Genomic DNA, 19292 nt, shown 5'->3' with positions numbered 1-19292 from the left:
AGCATGGAGGTGGTAATATCATGTTATAGGGTGTTTCTCTGCAGCAGGGACTGGAGCTCTTGTCAGGATAGAAGAAAAATGGATGAGGCAAAATACCTTAAAATCCTTGAGGAAAATCTGCTGCCCTCTGCCAGAAAGTTGTCAATGGGAAGAAGGTTTACCTTCCAACATGACAGTGAGCCAAGTACACAGAAAAAATGATCACACAGTGGTTGAAGGAGAAAAAGGTGAATATTCTTACATGGCCTAATCAGAGCCCAGACTTAAACCCCATTGAAATCTGTGGAATGACTTGAAGACTGCAGTCCCCAGTCACCATCACATTTTAAATTAACTTGAGCAGTTCTACAAAGAAGATTGGGCAAATATTGCAAAGTCTAGATGTGAAAAGTTGGTAGACACATATCCCAACAGACTAATGGCTGTGAGGAAAAGTAGCAAAGATGCAGATGGAAAAGCAGCAAAGATGCAGCAAAAAGGGTGGGACTTTAAATGAATCTCATGGTAACAAAATTAATAGAATGGATAGTAAAATATTTAATAATACATAGATACCTGTTCACATACATCAAATTTCATATAGCTAGAAATGTACACTTCCATAGTGCCAATTTCTAAAACGGTAATATCTGGTAGTAACATATTTATAGACATTAATCGCATAAGATTTAGGAATCCACCAACATTCATGATTGGATATACACATACTGAAAGATAGCATCTGCAGGGTCTATGGTCTTTCTGATCCCTGTCACAATAAAAATTGGATATATGCGTACATATCTTAATTGGTGTGTAATGAAAGTAAACTAGCTTGTATCAATATAGGGGAGGATAGATAGAAAACACCCCCCTTTTTAAACAAGATCACTTACAGATGTATGTGCACTTAATGGCAGATGTCAGGGACCGCGGGCCACCCAAGGGCATCAGTATCGGGAGCTGAGGGGGCATGTTCAGCTGTGGCACCCATCACAGACAACGCCCCAGGTGGATCTGGGCACACCAAGCACTCCTGGTGTAAACATGGGAAGCATCAGTGATGAGTGAGTCAATCAAGTGAACCAATATTGGGGCTATGTGAGTGAATTAACTAAGTGAGGGTGGACTGGATAGTAAAGATGGTTAGTGCATAACTATCCAGTCCACCCTCGCTTTTAATTATTAATTCACTCACATAGCACCAACAAGCTCGTTTGCTTAGTTAATTTACTCTCCCATTGCAGATACATCACATGTCTGCTCCTGAAGAGCGGCTTAAAGCCGATAAATGCGTCGCGTTACCAGATGTTGTCTACTTCCATTACACACCCATTAAGATAAGTGCTCATATATACAATTTTTATTGTGATACGGCTCAGAAAGACCATAGACACTGCAGATGCTATTTCTCTTGTATTCACCGACCGACACAGCTCCTCTCTGTAACAAAATGGGTTGTTAGCCTTATCACTAGGAGATACTAGGCAAAATTGTAATACAACACTTCAGAACTCTTCGTTCCGCCCAGAGGGGCGGTCCCTCAGGCTACAATCCCCCACACTCTGCACTAGCAGCCCTTTTTATTTTGCCTACTGAAGGAGATAGACCTAGGAACCCTGCGGGCCCATAGGTCCGTGTTTTTTGATGCAGAAGCTTGGCATTTTGCGCAAGATGAATGATCCTCTGATCTTCTATCAACAGCCAGCTGGGTGACAGGCTGGTTCATTTATCCTTGTAGTCTCCCCAGTCCGGCCATCAAGCGTGTGCAGGTCGCAGCTATGGCTCGGCAGGCCACAACATACCTCAGCTCCAGAGGTGGTCTGTGAGCTTTTATGCTCCGAGGCATACATATGACCGGGCTACTGATGTCTGCGTCGCAGTATGCCGGGCCAGTAACCTCCCCTGTACTGATCAGAAGTTGGCTACAATGGAATGTCTCCCAGCTCTTCAGGACTGGTAAGTACAGCTCTCCCTGTCTCGGCAGGGTTGAGCAGCTGGGCATTCCCTGGGAGGTCGATTCCTTCTCTCTTCCCTGTTCCTATCTCCCCTCTTTCCACGGGGGGGGGGGGGGGGGGGGCTGGGCATGAGTACAGAGCGGCGTGTGTGCGCCCCTAGGCTCTCACCTGGGTTCTGGCTGACTTGGAGGTGCCTGGATCCTGAGTGCTTAAACTCCCGGGAGGTGCCTGTGAGATTTGCCCGTGTCGGTGCAGTGCTGTGTCTTTGACACATGTTTTGTTTCTGTCTCTCATGGTGCTGGCTGGAGGCCATTTTCAGTGTGGGCAAAGGACATCATGCTTCTGACTTCAAGCGGCCATGTTCCCGGTGATTCCTATTCAGGACACTGGTGGCCATTTTCCTGAAGCCGGACCACGTTTTTTGTGCTCTAGCAGCAGCTTCGTTTGCCCTCAGCTTCCTGTTTGTCATTACAGAGTGCTGGACAGCCATCTATGTAGTCTGAGCACGTTTTCCAGATCGCTCAGCGATTGTTCACCAATCGTTCTGGCGGACTGCCACCGATACAGCTTTGGTTCCTCTGCATCTGGGAGCGCTAAGGGTCTACAGGCACTGCTGTAAACAGCACGGAACTCCTCAGGGCGGTGAGTCTGGCGGGTTAGAACTCCTCAGGACAGTGACAGTCCCACCCTCCTTGCTGCTGCTGAGTAAGTCCCCTTCAGGTAGCAGACAGGGTAGGGTCAGCATGGGTTCAGAAACTGGTGCGGATGGCGCAGTCCCCATGGATACCCTGACGGCGGTCCTCAATTCGTTTGTTGACAAGATGGAGGCCGGTGCGTGGGAAGAAAGCGGCCCCTGCCTCCCACCCCCCCCCCCCCACTTCCTCTGGGGAGAGCTCTGACGCTGACTCTGGTCCTGCTGAGGCCGGTGACCCCTGCTCTGTCTTGTCAGATGAAACTGACCAGGACCGTTCGGACAGTGAGTCCCTGTCTGGGTCCGTGTGCGGAAGGTGCCAAGATTTGTGTCCAGGACAAGAGATCCGTGGGATCAGTACCAGCTGATCTACGCCTTTCCTCCACTGAAACTATTGCCACGTCTGCTTCGCACAGTGGAAGCCGAGGAGATCCCGGTAATACTGGTTTCCCCAGATTGGACTCAGCGTCCTTGGCACGCAAACCTGGTGCGTCTCGTGGCAGACACACCCTGGCGACTGCCGTTGTGAGAGGACCTCCTATCTCGTGGTCCAATTCTCCATCCTGCTTTACCTTCACTGGCTTTAACGGCTTGGCTATTGAGAGCCAGGTGTTGAGGAAGCGGGGTCTGTCGGACTCGGTGATTCCAACTATGTTGAGGGCACAGAAATCATCTTCTCGGAAGATATACCATTGTACCTGGAAGGCCTACAGCTCCTTGTGTGAGGAGAAAGGGTGGCATCTGCTCTCCTTTGCCATACCCAGGATCCTGCTGTTTCTCCAGCAAGAAGTTGACTAGAGATTGGCATTAAGCACCATCAAAGGACAAATTTCACCCTTTGCTGTCTTTTTTCAACGACCCCTGGCATCACACTCCTTAGTGAGTACCTTTGTCCAGGAGGTACGACACGTCTCTCCGGTGCATCCACCGTTACCCCCCTGGGATTTGAACCTGGTGTTGGCGCTTCAAAGACCGCCGTTTGAAAATATCAGGAAGATTCCCTTGTTGACTCTTTCCAAGAAAGTGGTATTCCTAGTGGCAATCACATCGGCCAGGAGGGTTTCGGAACTGGCGGCCTTGTCCTACAAGTCGCCCTATCTGGTTATCCGCAGGGATAAGGTGGTGTTGCGTCCACAACTCGGCTTTTCATATCAATGAGGACATTGTATTATCTTCTCTGTGTCCTAAGCCGAAGCACCCTAAGGAGGTGGCCCTTCACATTCTAGATGTGGTTAGGGCTCTGAAGGTGTATTTGTCTGCCACGGCTCCCTTTCGGAAGTCGGACTCACTGTTTGTTTCGGTGGCTGGTCCAAAGAAAGGCATGGCGGTCTCGTCGGACACCATTTCCAGGTGGATCAGACAGATTGTAGTACAAGTCTACGCCTTGAAGGGGCAGGTGCCCCCCTTTCCGGTCACGGCCCACTCCACAAGGGCAATCGGAACGTCTTGGGCTTTCCGACACCGAGCGCCTGTCGCTCAGTTGTGTAAAGCGTCGACCTGGTCGTCTGTCCATACGTTTACCAAGTTCTACAAGGTAGACGTCAGTGCATCGGCTGATGCCTGTTTATGCCGCAAAGTTTTGCAGGTGGCAGTGTAGTGGCAATTGACTATGCAATTAATGTTTTTTCCTGGTTTTCGATAACGCAGTACTGTTACGTTAATGCACTGTTTGCATTACATCAGCTTTTGCTGCGGTCTTGGGGATCACTCCTGTTGGGGGTACCCTGTTGTGTGTGGTGGTCTTTTCACGCACTGCTTTTTTTTTTTGTTGCGGTATAGTTTCACTAGTTCCCACTTGCCATGGTGGATGAAGTTTTATACTGTTCCCCCCCCCCCCCCTCGTTTGGCACTGCTTCGGGACGTCCCATTTTGTTAGAGGAGCTGTGTCGTTCGGTGAATATAAGAGAAAATATGAATTTTTGTACTCGCCGTAAAATCCTTTTCTCTGTAATTCACCAACCGACAGAGCACCCACCCCTCCTTTTTCTCTTTACGTTATACTGCTTGTTGACGTACTGAGGCTGCTAGTGCAGAGTGTGGGGGATTGTAGCCTGAAGGACTGCCCCCCTGGGTGGAACTAAGAGTTCTGAAGTGTTGTATTACAACTTTGCCTAGTATCTCCTAGTGATAAGGCTAACAACCCATTTTCTTACAGAGCGGAGCTGTGTCGGTCGGTGAATTACAGAGAAAAGGATTTTACGGTGAGTACAAAAAATCCTATTTTTTTTAGTAGGTGTATCCAATCATGAATATTGGTGGATTCTTGAATCTTATGTGAATGTTTATAAATATGTTACTGCCAGATATTACTGGTTTAAAAATTGGCATTATGGAAGTGTACATTTCTATGTATATAAACCTGTATCTATGTATTATTAAATATTTTACTATCCACCATTCTATTCATTTTGTTACCATGAGCTTTATATAAAGTCCCACACCGGTTGTTGCATCTTTGCTGCTTTTCCTGCTGCATTTTTGCTCCTTTTCCTCACAATGATAGGGATGGAGGCACATGACCATACCCGGCCATGGCCTCATTCAAAGTCCCAAATTCCCCCCTTTTTAAGACTAATGACTGTAATTAACCCCCCCAGGCAGTATTCCCGAGTGTGGCTCAGGGTGGATTTTCAGTGCCAAAAGCAGTAACCCCGAGCCAGGATCGCATCGCAGGATCCAGGAAGAGGCTACTTACCCTGTCCCCAGGATCCTGCGATATCTCCCCGCACTGTGTGCGAGCCATCCTCTGCTTGATCTATCACGGAGCGCATTGCTACGCACGGGGACGGAGAATGGCGCCAAATTCAAAAAGTAAAACACACAATACATATACAGTACACATTACTTCAATCAATATATATCAATTTATTCTACGTCCCTTTTGTACCTAGTGGTTTGTCCAGTGCCCTGTATGCAGTTTTATATTATAAATACTGTTCTTTCTGCCTGGAAACTGGAGATTGTCCATAGCAACCACAACTGTCCCTTTCCATTAAAAGTGGTTTTAGATGAGCTAGAAAACAGCAATAATAAATTAGAATCACTTGCAGAATTGAGCGATAGTGATTTGTGGTTAGATCCGTCATCAAACACTGAAGGTAATTCTGCAACTGAGCAAATTTCAGTGTTTTTGATAACAAATTATTATTCTTATTCTATTATAATTCATGATTTTGTTTTTCAAACGTTATCATACCCGGGACATCTACTAGACTCTTGTTTGGACAGATTTAAGTGAGTTATTCCTAAGAATTTCAGGCCTGAAATGTTGGTGTTCTATCTTTCACTTGGATGTTATAAGTTGCATAAGATGCAGCTGTATACAACAAAAATTATGTCTGTCTTCATTTCAGGTTGCAAAGCAACAAAATTTGTTGTTATTTTTGATAGACATTATTTTTAACCCCTTCAGTCCCGGAAGGATTTACCCCCTTACCAGGCCATTTTTTTGCAATACGGCACTGTGTCGCTATAACTGACAATTGCACGGTTGTGCAATGTTTTACCCAAACAAAATTGATGCCCTTTTTTTTCCCACACATTGAACATTCTTTTGGTGGTATCTGATCACCTCCTGCAGTTTTTATTTTTTATGCTATAAGCAAAAAAAAACGACTGACAATGTTGAGAAAAAAAGTTTTTTTACTTTCTGCTACAATACATAGCCCAAAAAAATATATAAACAACAAAATTATTCATCAGTTTAGACCAATATGTATTCTACATATTTTTGGTAAAATTGGACTTTTAATTTTTTGGTGTTTTTACTGGTAATGGCAGTGATCTGCGATTTTTAGCTGGACTGCGATATTGCAGTGGACAAATCTGACCCCAAGTGACACTTTTTGGGAACCAGTAACATTAGAGATCAGTGCTAAAAAAAAATGCACTGATCAATCTATAAATGACACTGACAGGGAAGGGGTTAACACTTGGGAGCGATCAAGGGGTTAAATGTGTTCGCTGGGTGTGTTCTACCTATGCGGGCGGGTGGACTCACTGGAACAATACAGAGATTGCTGTTCCTGATCACTAGGAACAGAAGATCTCCATGTTGTCCCCTAACAGAACAGGAAATCCACCTTGTTTACATAGGCAAATTTCCATTCTGCCTCTTTGTGGAGCGATCGCAGGTGGCGGGGACATCGAGTCCACTAGACCCGCTCATGTGCACCTACAGTATCTATTGCATGTAATTACGTACAGGTACGTCATTTTGCGCAATAGAGCCGACCTGCCACAGTATATGTACTGCAGCTAGTCATCAAGTGTTCTTTTTACAATTTCGCACTGCACTGCTTTAACTGGTAATTGCGTGGTCATGCAATGTTGTACCCAAATGAAATGTGCGTCCTTTTCTTCCCACAAATAGAGCTTTCTTTTGATGGTATTTGATTGTCTCTGCGAATTTCATTTTTTGCGATATAAATGGAAAAAGACCAAAAATTTTGAGAAAAAAAAGATATTTTCTACTTTTTGTTATAAGAAAAATCGAATAAACTCAATTTTAGTCATACATTTAGGGCAAAATTTATTCAGCCACATGTCTTTAGTAAAAAAATGTCAATCAGCGTATATTTATTGGTTTGCGCAAAAGTTATAGCGTCTACAAACTAGAGTACATTTTCTGAAATTTACACAGCTTTTAATTTATGACTGCCTATCTAATTTCTTGAGGTGCTAAAATGGCAGGGCAGTACAACCCCCCCCCCCCCAATGACCCCATTTTGGAAAGTAGACACCCCAAGGAAATTGCTGAGGGGCATGTTGAGCCCATTGAATTTTTTTTTTTTTTTTTTATCCCAAGTGATTGAATAATGACACAAAAAAAAAAGTTTACAAAAAGTTGTCACTAAATGATATATTGCTCACACATGCCATAGTTATATGTGAAATTGCACCCCAAAATATATTTTGCTGCTTCTCCTGAGTACGGGGATACCACATGTGGGGGACTTTTTGGGAGCCTAGCCACGTACGGGACCCCGAAAACCAAGCACTGCCTTCAGGATTTAAATATAAAACGCTACAAGAAAAAACTGTTAGCGATCGCAGGGATCAGGCCTGACTCTGCGAACGCTGCAGTTGTGTGTTTACCGTTTTGTGACAGTGATCGATTGATACTACACTTGGGTAGGCTGGGCGGAGGGGCAAAATGCAGGTGCCAGCAGGTATCTGGGCTGATCCCGCTAACGATGCGTTTTTTTGGAACCCTAAACTGCTGGGGACGCTAGTATAGGTCTGATCAGATATTGATCTGTTCAGATTCTATACCACTACGGGAGGTTTATGCTTTGCGTGTGGGTGTTAGCGGTACCGGCACTAACCTAGCGCTGCCTGGGGAGACGCAGATCCTGACCCTAAAACCTAATTGATATCACCCGCCGGGTGATCAGGGGGTTAAACCTTTATTGGGTAATAAATGGTGGATGCCCTGATGCTATAAAAAGCAAACTAACCAGAGTCACCCGTAACACTTATACGGTGATCACTGGTGAAAGGGTTAACTAGGGGCAATCAGGGGTTAAAATCTTTATTAGGTAGTATATGGGGGTCCCTGGCGCTATCTAAAAACCTGACGGGGAACCTAAATAACTAACTGGCTAACCAGCGTCACCAGTGGCACTTATACGGTGATCGCTGGTGAAAGGGTTAACTAGGGGCAATCAGGGGGTTAAAACCATTATTGGGTAGTATATGGGGGTACCTAGCCCTATAATAACCTGGCCGTGAACCTAAAATAACTAGCTACCTTGCGGCACCAGTGACACTAATGCAGCAATCAGAAAAACTATTGCTTAGTGACACTGGCAAAAAGGGGTGAAAGGGTTAACTAGAGGCAATCAGGCGGTTAAAACCGTTATTGGGTAGTATATCGGGGTACCTAGCGCTATAAAAACCTGGCGGTGAACCTAAAAAATAACTAGCTACCTAGCGGGACTAGTGACACTAATGCAGCGATCAGAAAAACGATTGCTTAGTGACACTGGCAAAAGGGGGTGAAAGGGTTAACTCTAGGGGGTAGGGGGCTACCCTGGACCTAACACTAACTGCCCTGACAGTTTTTACTGTCACAACTGACACTAAATGCAGTGAATAGTAAATAAATGATCACTGCAATCAGTGACACTGTGACTGGGGGGGGGGGGGGGGTTTGTGTGCCTTTGTGTACCTACATTTTAGTGTAGTGTTTGGTGCACTTACTTTCTGTGTTCTCCTCGCAGTCCGGTCATAAAGACCGCCCCGAGGAGAATGACATCACTTCCTCCCTGCCTGTGTTTACAATACACAGCGGGGGGAAGCTTCTCATTCGCCAGGAGCGATCGAGAAGGGATGGCCAGAAACCAACGGCCACCCCCTCATCCCGGATCGCCCCTGAAGCGAAACGGACCGCCGCATCCAGCGGGAGGGGGTCTGATCGGACCCCCCACCCGCTGGAAGGCGAGCACGTACATGTACGTGCTTGTGCCTGTCGGTGCCATTCTGCCGACGTACATTGCCATGTGGCGGTCCTTAAGTGGTTAAGCATATAATCACATTTATGTCATTGCCCGGGTGAATGAGGCTTAAAGCGGAGTTCCGCCCAACTTTTGAACCCTTTCTTAAAGGAAAGACCATTGTGCCGACGTACATTGCCATGCAGCGGTCCTTAAGTGGTTAAAGAGTGTGTAAACCGCAGGAATTTTTTTTCTTTTTTTTTCTTCTGACCTGCAAAGTAAAGGCATAATGTGCTAGCATGCATTGCATACTAGCACATTATGTGAAACTTACCTGCAAAGGAAACCCTTCTCCGAAGCGTTCTCACTGCTGAAGGCCGCTGTCATCTTCACCCATCTTCCTTCCGGGTCCACGGACTCCGGCTGTGTAAATGGCCTAAGCCACATGTCATGTGCAGGAGCAGTCGGTCACGCCACAGGGCTCTGATGGAACGGCATGGGTGCCTATACAGTAGGAGATATTTACAGTAGCTATAGGTAAGCCTTATTGTAGGTTTACCCATAGGTACAATTAATCTATGAGAGTTTATAACCACTTTAAGGGGGGTGATTCTTTTGTATACCCACTCTATAGGTTAAAACATGGTGGTTTGTCAGTAGAAAAGTATTGGTAATGCCACAGCTCATGCTATATATCACTATATAGGTCAAACCGCAGGACCTCCAGTACTCTGCTCTATTTCAACAATAAACAGGGATAACGCTGCCTTTAGCTTGCTTCTTGTTTTTACACTAATAACTTGATAAGTGGTCCTAAGGGAGTATAACTGTGGTAAGAAACATAGCAGCCTCTTTGTAGTCTATTGTACAAAACCACAAGTAGATGTGTTGTCTGGCATTTAGGCCTCATTCAGACAGCTGTAAAAAAAATAAAAAACACAATTGGAAACATTTTTTATTTACGGATCTGAATGCAGCTGCATTGTTTTCAGAGACATTGACACGGATGCATAAACATTCACTGCATTCCGATTTGTAATCGAAAATCTGCTTCTGAGGACATGCGTATACGCGCATACCTTTGAGAAAAAGAAACGTTTTTACAGTATTAAAAAATACTGATCTATTTACTAATCAATTGTAAATAGGGTTAGAAATGGAAATGTGTTCCAAGCTCTGGCTTTGCTATGAGAAAATTGGGGTGGGTAAAATGTTCATCCTCTACTCTTCCTAGCCCGCCCCCCCTTTTATTCTGCACCATTTACAGTAGATTTTGTGAGCCTGTAGACAATTTTGTTTTTTAACTAGCATGGATTGCTGTTTGGATGCATTTCATGATTAACAGGTACAATTTGTGTATGTTGTGCGTATATTTTGAAATGCTATTGCTTCATCATCTTTTTATGTGACGTTTCAAATTACTCGCTCTTGCATATGAATGTTGTGGAATTTATAGATTTGCCACTTTTTTCATTGATCTTGCCTGCACAGAGGGGGGGAAAAAAAAAAACGACCACATATGGAGTGCGTTGTTTTCAGTCACTTGGCCAACTCATATACTTGCACTATGAGTAGAAAAGCACAACCATTGTGTAGGAACCAGGGTCCAAATCAGGGCTCATTGGGACAGATGATTTGGAATGGATGGGCTGTTGCTTTCAGAGGTGCCTATGGGAGCATAGAAACTGTGGCCAGCTTGTGTGTGGCCAGAAATGTCACCCCTGGATGCAAAATGTCTGCATCCAGGGTTGTTCAGGGTCTCCAATTGCATGCAACTGCTCGCATAAGTGGTTTGTATGCATTTTTTACCAGCAGCCATCCCAGATTGTTCGCCTAAACAAGCTCGAATAAGCAAACATGGCTTCTCTTGTTATATTTGTAATTACAAACTACGTCAAGAAATGGGCTAGATTCAAACTAGAACACAGTGTGAGAATCTTGCCATCCATGCAACAAAATAGACCGCAATTGCAATCTGCAGTGGATTTCGATGTTAACTACTGCCCAAATGCAGATTGCAAACAATGCGATTGCCTGCATTGGATTGCATGATATAAATGTACCAGTAGTTACATTTAGGGAATACATTTTTATGTCTGTCCAAAAAAAACTATACATTTCTTTTAAAGGCTGGCAGTGCAGATATTATTTTTTTGTTGTTTTTATAATTCGTATGCAAGCATCTTAAAAAAAAAAAAAAATAATTATTGGCTTTCTCCATTGTTTTTTCAGGCTCCAGGACAAAGTCCAGGAAACTATTGAAGCTCTCCGGCTTGCAGGGATAAAAGTGTGGGTGCTAACAGGAGACAAACATGAGACAGCTGTTAGTGTAAGCTTATCTTGTGGACATTTTCATAGAACAATGAATATTCTTGAACTTGTACAGCAAAAGTCAGACCGCGAGTGTGCGGAGCAGCTACGACAGCTTGCCAGGCGGTAAGTTAACAAATAGTGTGCTATGATTGTGAGCAAGATTGAGGCTAATGGAGCTGTAGTTTTTATCCAATAAAGTTAACCACTTCAGTCCCGGACCACTTGGCCGGCCAAAGACCAGAGCGTTTTTTGCGATTCGACACTGCGTTGCTTTAACTGACAATTGCGCTGAGCAGCTCCCAAACAAAATTAATGTCCTTTTTCCCACTCAGTTTAGGCCGATACGTATTCGTCTACATATTTTTGGTTAAAGGAATCGCAGTAAGCGGGATAGTGTTATGGCATTTTTATTAATTTTTTTATACTAGTAATGGCGGTAATCTGCGATTTTTATAATGACTGCGACATTGACGGACAGATCGGACACTTTTGGCGCTATTTTGGGACCATTCACATTTAAACAGCAATCAGTGCGATTAAAAATGCATGAATTACTGTGTAAATGGGACTGGCAGTGAAGGGGTTAACCAGTAGGGGGTGCTGCAGGGGTTAAGTTTGTCCTAGGGAATGATTCAAACGGGGGGCTGCCGAATTGACTACGTGTGTCAACACCGATCACAACGAGCTGCGGTGTCCTGTCACTAGGAAGAATGGGGAAATGCTTGTTTACATCAGCATTTCCCCGTTCTTCCTCTCCGTGAGACAATCGCGGGTATCCCCATGGACATAGAGTCCGCGGGACCCGTGATAGCACTCATGGAGCTCGCGGCGCGTGTGCCCACAATGACGCGCCTTAAAGGGCAACGTACAGGTATGTTAATATGCCTGTACATGATAACAACAAGGTCTGGCCAGGCCAATGCCTGTATGTGCCCTTCTGCTGATGTATGTTGGCGTGAGCCTGTCGGCAAGGGGTTAAAGGGCTCTTTTAGATCTGTATCGTTTGTTCTCCATAAAAAAAAAATGTGGCCTTTTTCAGAGCAAGGGAGTAGATAAAGCCCACAATCTAAATAATAAAGTAAAAACTTTGTGTTGAAGGCGTTTGGAAGAGTAAAAACCCCTGTCGATTTTTTTTTTTTTTTGTCAACTCCACTACTGTGGCGTTTTATCTTCTCGATTTGTCTTGATAAGCATGCAGGAAAGGAAAAAGATAAATCCAAAATGTTCGTTTGCAGGACAGGAGTGAAAATCTTCTAGTGGGAACTAATGTGCCGTTGACAGCTAAGATTTCTTCTCACTTCCTGAAGGGGAAGTAAAGATACATAAAACACACTCAAGAAAGTAGACCCTCAAGATACCATCCCTAATCATAAATCAAAAGAAGAAAAATAAAAAATGTATAAATTATATAATCTATTGAGAGGATGGGAGCGTTCGGTAGTGTTAATATGGGTGCTCACCAAAACTTTTTGGTACTGACAATAAAACGACCGCAGCATCAGAGCGCGCAGAAGCGAACCACCATCCAATGATTGAGTAGCAATGTCAGAATCACCAGCTTGGTCTGATGGACGTTGGACCGTATAAAAGGCACAATGGTTTGGGCCAATAGTGATCTAATAATACCAAACATATGTGTTCAGATGCACAGCACTTTACATCACCACATATGTAAGGAGCGAATATAACGGTAGTATTGGAATTATGTTAGCATGATGGCATATATCGATATATATGAAGCATGCATCCCTATGGCTTAAGCTCCAGATAGATTAACATGCTTAGCACATGGAGTCATGTAAAACATGGAGGGGCAAGAGCGGTCATCATATAGCTAACCATTCAGTATCCCCATATATTTAAAGTTTAACATACAGGGCTATAGCGTAAGTCATGGTGAAGACTGAAGCTAATATTAGATGTCCAGCCACTAAATGTGAAGCTGCCGGTTGCAAACATAAATGGCCAAATTCCTATATGTTCAGATATCAATATTAAGAAAAATAAAAAAGTAACCAAAACAAAGAATGTGGCTCGCTACCTGGGTATCTCCGCCGGGTGTAGGGTGGGACGCACATATAGATTAGCAAGGTGCAATTGCACCTCAATCTCGGACTGATCCCTCACCGTCTCCGTAATGTGCTGCCTGGCAGCTGAGCCAATCATTTGCTACCTTTTTATATATATGGTCCCGCCGGAAGTGGATGAACCGGAAACGGCTCACTGACCTCACATCTGGTACAGGTGCCCCTTAAGATGCATGCACCAGAGACCCCCAGCCACAGTGTAAACAGTGGATATAGGGCCAAAGGTGCCAGCACCGTCCATTTGCCAGAATGTAAAAAGCAGATGAGTACCGAGGAGAATAGAGCACCCTTGCCCACCAGGGACACCCGAACGCCACATAAAATAACCGTCACAGATAGGGAATCGACCCGCTCTCAATAATGCAAATAATCAACCACACAGTAATGCTAAGATAGAGATCTCTCGTAACGAAAACAACATAATGAAAAATAGAGAATAAATATACCGTATATACTCGAGTATAAGCCGAGATTTTCAGCCTCTTTTTTGAGGCTGAAAGTGCCCCCTCGGCTTATACTCGAGTCGCCGCTGTCTGACTGCTCGATCAGCGTATCGAGCAGACAGACGGCGGACATTAATTTTCAAAAGCCGCGCCTCCTTCTCCGCCTCCGCCTGTGATAGGCGGAACACTGAATTTCCCAGCAGTCAGTGTTCCGCCTATCACGGACATCCGCTCATTCTCATACTACGGACGAGTATGAGAGGATGTCTGTGATAGGCGGAACACAGGCTGCTGGGAAATTGAGTGTTCCGCCTATCACAGGCGGAGGCGGAATTTTGAATTGTAGAATGGCCGCCGAGAAGAGCGGCGATCCATCGGCACGGGACGGAGGAGGCACGGCACGGCACGGGACGGAGGAGACACGGGACGGAGGAGGCACGGCACGGGGGAGGCACGGCACGGGACGGAGGAGGCACGGCACGGGACGGAGGAGGCTCGGGACGACGGCGGCTCGGGACGGAGGCTTGGGACACAGGTAGGCTGGACACACACACAAGGCTGCACGGACACACACACACACACACACACACACACACACACACACACACACACACACACACACACACACACACACACACACACACACACACACACACACACACGGATGGATGGATACACACACACACACAGGGATGGATGGATGGATGGATACACACACACACACACACACACACACACACACACACACACACACACACACAGGGATGGATGGATGGATGGATACACACACAGGGATGGATGGATGGATGGACACACACACAGGGATGGATGGACGGACACACACACAGGGATGGACGGACACACAGGGATGGACAGCCATGTCTCACCCTCGGCTTATACACGAGTCAATAAGTTTTCCAGTTTTTTGGGGGTAAATTGGGGGCCTCGGCTTATACTCGGGTCGGCCTATACTCGAGTATATACGGTAAGAATAAAAAAAAAAAAATAAGCAGAATAAAATATAACAATGGTGAGTTGAGAAGGTAACGTAAAAGGAGTTATTCTAGATATTAGAGGTGGCCATATTTTCAGGTCACAGATTTTTAAAGAGATAGTGGCAGGTCCAAATATTTCCTAGATGGTAAATTATAGGAAAGGTTTAAAGGATAATGCTGTGTTCATTCCTGGCAGGCTAGTTGCGTTTTGATTATAGATCCACTTGGTTTCTTGTTGGAGGATCTTTTTGTCACAATCACCTCCCTTTCTTGTTGGGGAATTACTTCAGTGTCAAAGAATGAGACGAATGAAGGATCATAGCTATGGTTAAGGACCACGTGCTTAGAGATAAGTGTGTATAGCGGAGGGAGAGAACCCTGTTTTTGGATGATGGTGCGTCAATGTACCTGTGTCATATTTTATTGTGGCGGCGGTACATCGACGACATGCTTGTCATCAGGACGGACACACGGCCAATGAACTATCAAATTCATGACAGTCATATCTCAACCAGTTCTACTTAAAATTCACTATGCAATCAGACACATATAGTATCCCTTTCTTAGATCTACGACTCTTCCTCAGTCCTGACGGATCTATTCACAGCACCCTATACTGTAAAGAAACTGCTGGTAATGCCATCCTACACTACTCCAGTGCCCATCCCCGCTCCCTGGTACACAGTATTCCATTTAGTCAGTACCTCAGACTACGTTGAAACTGCGCCAGGGAGGAAGATTTTGAAATTGAAGCAAAAGCACTCTTTAGATGATAGGGGATACAGTAAAAAATCCTTTAAAAAGGCATATCAGAGGGTCAGGTCTAACCATGAGCAAACTTATTTTCAAACCAAGGGCCCAAAGTAATCTACTAGAAAAGTAATCACCACCTTTAGCGCCCATCAGGACCAGTTCCGTTCATTGGTAGCCCATAACTGGCACTTCCTTGCAGAAGATCCTGTGATCTCTAAATATGTATCAGATCGTGCACAGATAGTCTATAGGAGATCTCGCTCTATAAAGGAGTCTAGTACGCAGCCACTATTCACTACTAGAAATAGTGGAAGGAGCAGTGGGTGGTAATGGCACATATAGATGTGGAAACTGTGATCAGTGCCCTTGGTTCAGGGAGGGTAAAGGGTGGCCACCTTAAATCCAGGACATATGCTGATCGCTGCACCATTGGTGTGGTATATTTTAGCTACATGCACATTGGTGCATTTTATATTGGCAAAATTAAACATACAAATTAAACATACATTTGCGAGACGAATACAGGATCACTTAACACATATGTAAGCACATCGCCCTTAACCATAGCTATGATCTTTCATTCGTTTCATTCTTTGCCCTTGAAGTAATTCCCCAACAAGAAAGAGGAGGTGATTTTGACAAAAAGATCCTCCAACAAGAAACCAAGTGGATCTATAATCGAAAAACTAACCCGACAGGAATGAGCACAGCATTATCCTTTAAACCTTTGCTATAAATAATTTACCATCTAGGAAGTATTTGGACCTGTCACTATCTCTTTAAAAATCTACGACCTGAAAATACGGCCATCTATATATATATATATATATATATATATATATATATATATATATATATATACACTCCTTTTATGTGACCTTCTCAACTCACCATTGTTGTATTTTATTCTGCTTTTTTATTTATTTTTTATTCTCTATTTTTCATTATGTTTTCATTACGAGAGAGGTCTATCTTTGGTTATTTGATGTGACGTTCGAGGTCCCCTGGCGGACGAGGTGGCTCTCTTCTCCTCGGTACGCATCTGCTTTTTACATGTTGGCAGATGGGCAGCGCTTGCGCCTTTTGGCCCTATATCTTGGTTCAGGGTCTCTGGGCATACACATCTTAAGGGGCGCTGGATGTGATGTCAGTGAGCCATTTCCGGTTCATTCACTTCCGGTGGAACAGTATAAATGTAGCAAATGATTGACTCATCTGCCAGGATGCACATTACAGAGATGGTTAGGGATCAGTCTGAGATCGAGATGCAATTGCACCCTGCTTATTCCCCCCCCCCCCCCCCCCCCCGGTGGAACCGTATAAATGTAGCAAATGATTGACTCATCTGCCAGGATGCACATTACAGAGATGGTTTGGGATCAGTCTGAGATCGAGATGCAATTTCACCCTGCTTATCTACAATCTATATGCTCCCCCCCACCCCCGGTGGAGATACTCAGATAGCAAGCCACATTCTTTGTTTTGGTTACTTTATTTTTATTCTTTTTCTTTATATTGATATCTGAATATATAGGAATTTGGCCATTTATGTTTGCAACCGGCAGCTTCACATTTAGTGGCTGGACATCTAATATTAGCTTCAGTCTTTCCATGACCTATTCTATATCCCTGTATGTTAAATTTTAAATATATGGGGATATTGAATGGTTAAGCTATATGATGACTGCTCTTGTCCCTCCATGTTTTATGATATGACTCCATGTGCTAAGCACGTTAATCTATCTGGGGCTTAAGCCATAGGGATGCATGCTTCATATATATCGATATATGCCATCATGCTAACATATTGCCAATACGACCGTTATATTCATTCCTTACATAAGTGGTGATGTAAAGTGCTGTGCATCTGAACACATATGTTTGGTATTTTTAGATTACTATTGGCCCAAACCATCGTGCCTTTTATACAGTTCGACGTCCATCAAACCAAGCTGGGGATTCTGACATCACCACTCAATCACTGGATGGTGACTCGCCTCTGCTCTCTGATGCTGCGGTCATTTATTGTCAGTACAAAAAAGTTTTGCCGATATTGTAAATAAATCTATTTGACATTGATACTAATGCTATATCTTTTTGTAACTTGGACAATGATATAGATGCATGTTGAGCTGCCCCGAAGAAGCCGATAAGTGGTCTGCGAAACGCGTTGGCCATCCGCATATACAAGTATCTGTTCAAGCTTTCTCGACTGAGTATCAGTTGTGGTCCTTCTCGTCCTGCAAGTGCACAGCCCCAGTGTGAAAGGGCTTTCACACTGGGGAGGCATGAGAGGAGCTTTTTGGGCACTTTACAGGTGCTATTTTGTGTGCTAAAACACAGGGAAAGCGTCCCAGTATGAAAAGGGTCTAAAACAAACTTCACACATAAAAATTACTGGTATCAACATTATTTTTAAGGAATAACAAAGTGATCTGTGATTTTTGGTCTTACTTCAAGCTTTTTGCTTAACTTAGGTTAAAAGATGACCATGTGATCCAGCATGGGCTGGTTGTGGATGGTGCCAGCCTCTCACTTGCACTCAGGGAACATGAAAAGTTGTTCATGGACGTCTGTAGAAGCTGCACTGCAGTTCTATGCTGTCGAATGGCACCATTACAAAAAGCAAAGGTACAAAGATAGAAAATTCGGAAAATGTCAAATCAGTATAACTCTGAAGAGATTCTTGTATCTAATACTATCTTATGCTAATTAATTGCAGGTGGTCAGATTATTAAAAATCTCTCCAGAAAAACCCATCACCCTGGCCATTGGTGATGGAGCGAATGATGTCAGCATGATCCAAGAAGCCCATGTAGGCATAGGTAAGATAATGAGCTTCGTAGTGCTACAGGAGCAGTTAGTCTTCACTAACATTTGTGTTTTTTTTTTTTTTTTTTTTACTGCCGGTAAAATAAGTATTGTACATGTCACCATTTTTCTGTGAGAATATGTTCTGGTCAGAACTCCCTGGGTGCCATATTACACAGCATGTTTGGAGGTCAAATGGCACTGCATATCACCCCAAAAACAGGTGGGAACATCAAGGTGTGGGGCTGTTTTTCAGCAATACGGTACTGGCAAACTTAATTTCTTTGAAGAGGATGAATGGAAAATGTATCATGACATCTGGATAAAAAAAAAAAAAATCTGCCATCTACGAGGATGATGAAGATGAAATGAGGGATGGATATTTCAGCAAGACAATGATCCCAAACACAAGGCCAAGGAAACTCTCAATTGGTTTTAAAAGAAAATAAAGCTGCTAGAATGGTCCAGCCAATCGCCTCACTCGAATCCAATAAAAATCTATGGAAAGATTAGAGTTCATAGAAGAGGCCCATGGAACCTTTAAGATTTGAAGACTGTGTGGGAGAATGGGCCAAAATCACACCTGAGCAATGCATACGACTAGTTTCTCCATACAGTAGGCTTCTTGAAGCTGTCATATGCAAATGTTATGTCAATAGCACATTTAGAAATGGATTTACCTAGAAAAATGGTGACCTGTTATACTTGTTTTACCCGCTGTATTTATGTGCTAATTTTTCATGCATGGCCCAATATTACTATTCCAGTCTTGAAAAAATTGTCTGCACAAAGGACTTGTAAAGCTCAACCCATATTGGTACTAAA

At 44.0% G+C, this 19292-nt stretch overlaps 1 protein-coding gene across 8 annotated transcripts in view; it reads left to right on the top strand.

The window, feature by feature from the left end:
* The window catches only part of ATP11B (ATPase phospholipid transporting 11B (putative)), a 219162-nt gene that overhangs the window by 126398 nt on the left and 73472 nt on the right, over nt 1–19292 (top strand). For all 8 annotated transcript variants that reach the window (XM_077487902.1, XM_077487898.1, XM_077487901.1 and 5 more), the window contains exons 19-21: nt 11298–11501; nt 18134–18287; nt 18379–18481. In XM_077487902.1, coding sequence (XP_077344028.1) covers nt 11298–11501; nt 18134–18287; nt 18379–18481 — 461 coding nt within the window. The remainder of the gene's footprint in view (nt 1–11297; nt 11502–18133; nt 18288–18378; nt 18482–19292) is intronic.

The sequence above is a fragment of the Lithobates pipiens genome, unplaced genomic scaffold (assembly GCF_037356315.1).
Source record: "Lithobates pipiens isolate NorthernLeopardFrog02 unplaced genomic scaffold, aLitPip1_a1.2 Scaffold_18, whole genome shotgun sequence".
Classification (NCBI taxonomy): Eukaryota; Metazoa; Chordata; class Amphibia; order Anura; family Ranidae; genus Lithobates; species Lithobates pipiens.
This window is presented reverse-complemented; position numbering and strand designations above follow the sequence as displayed.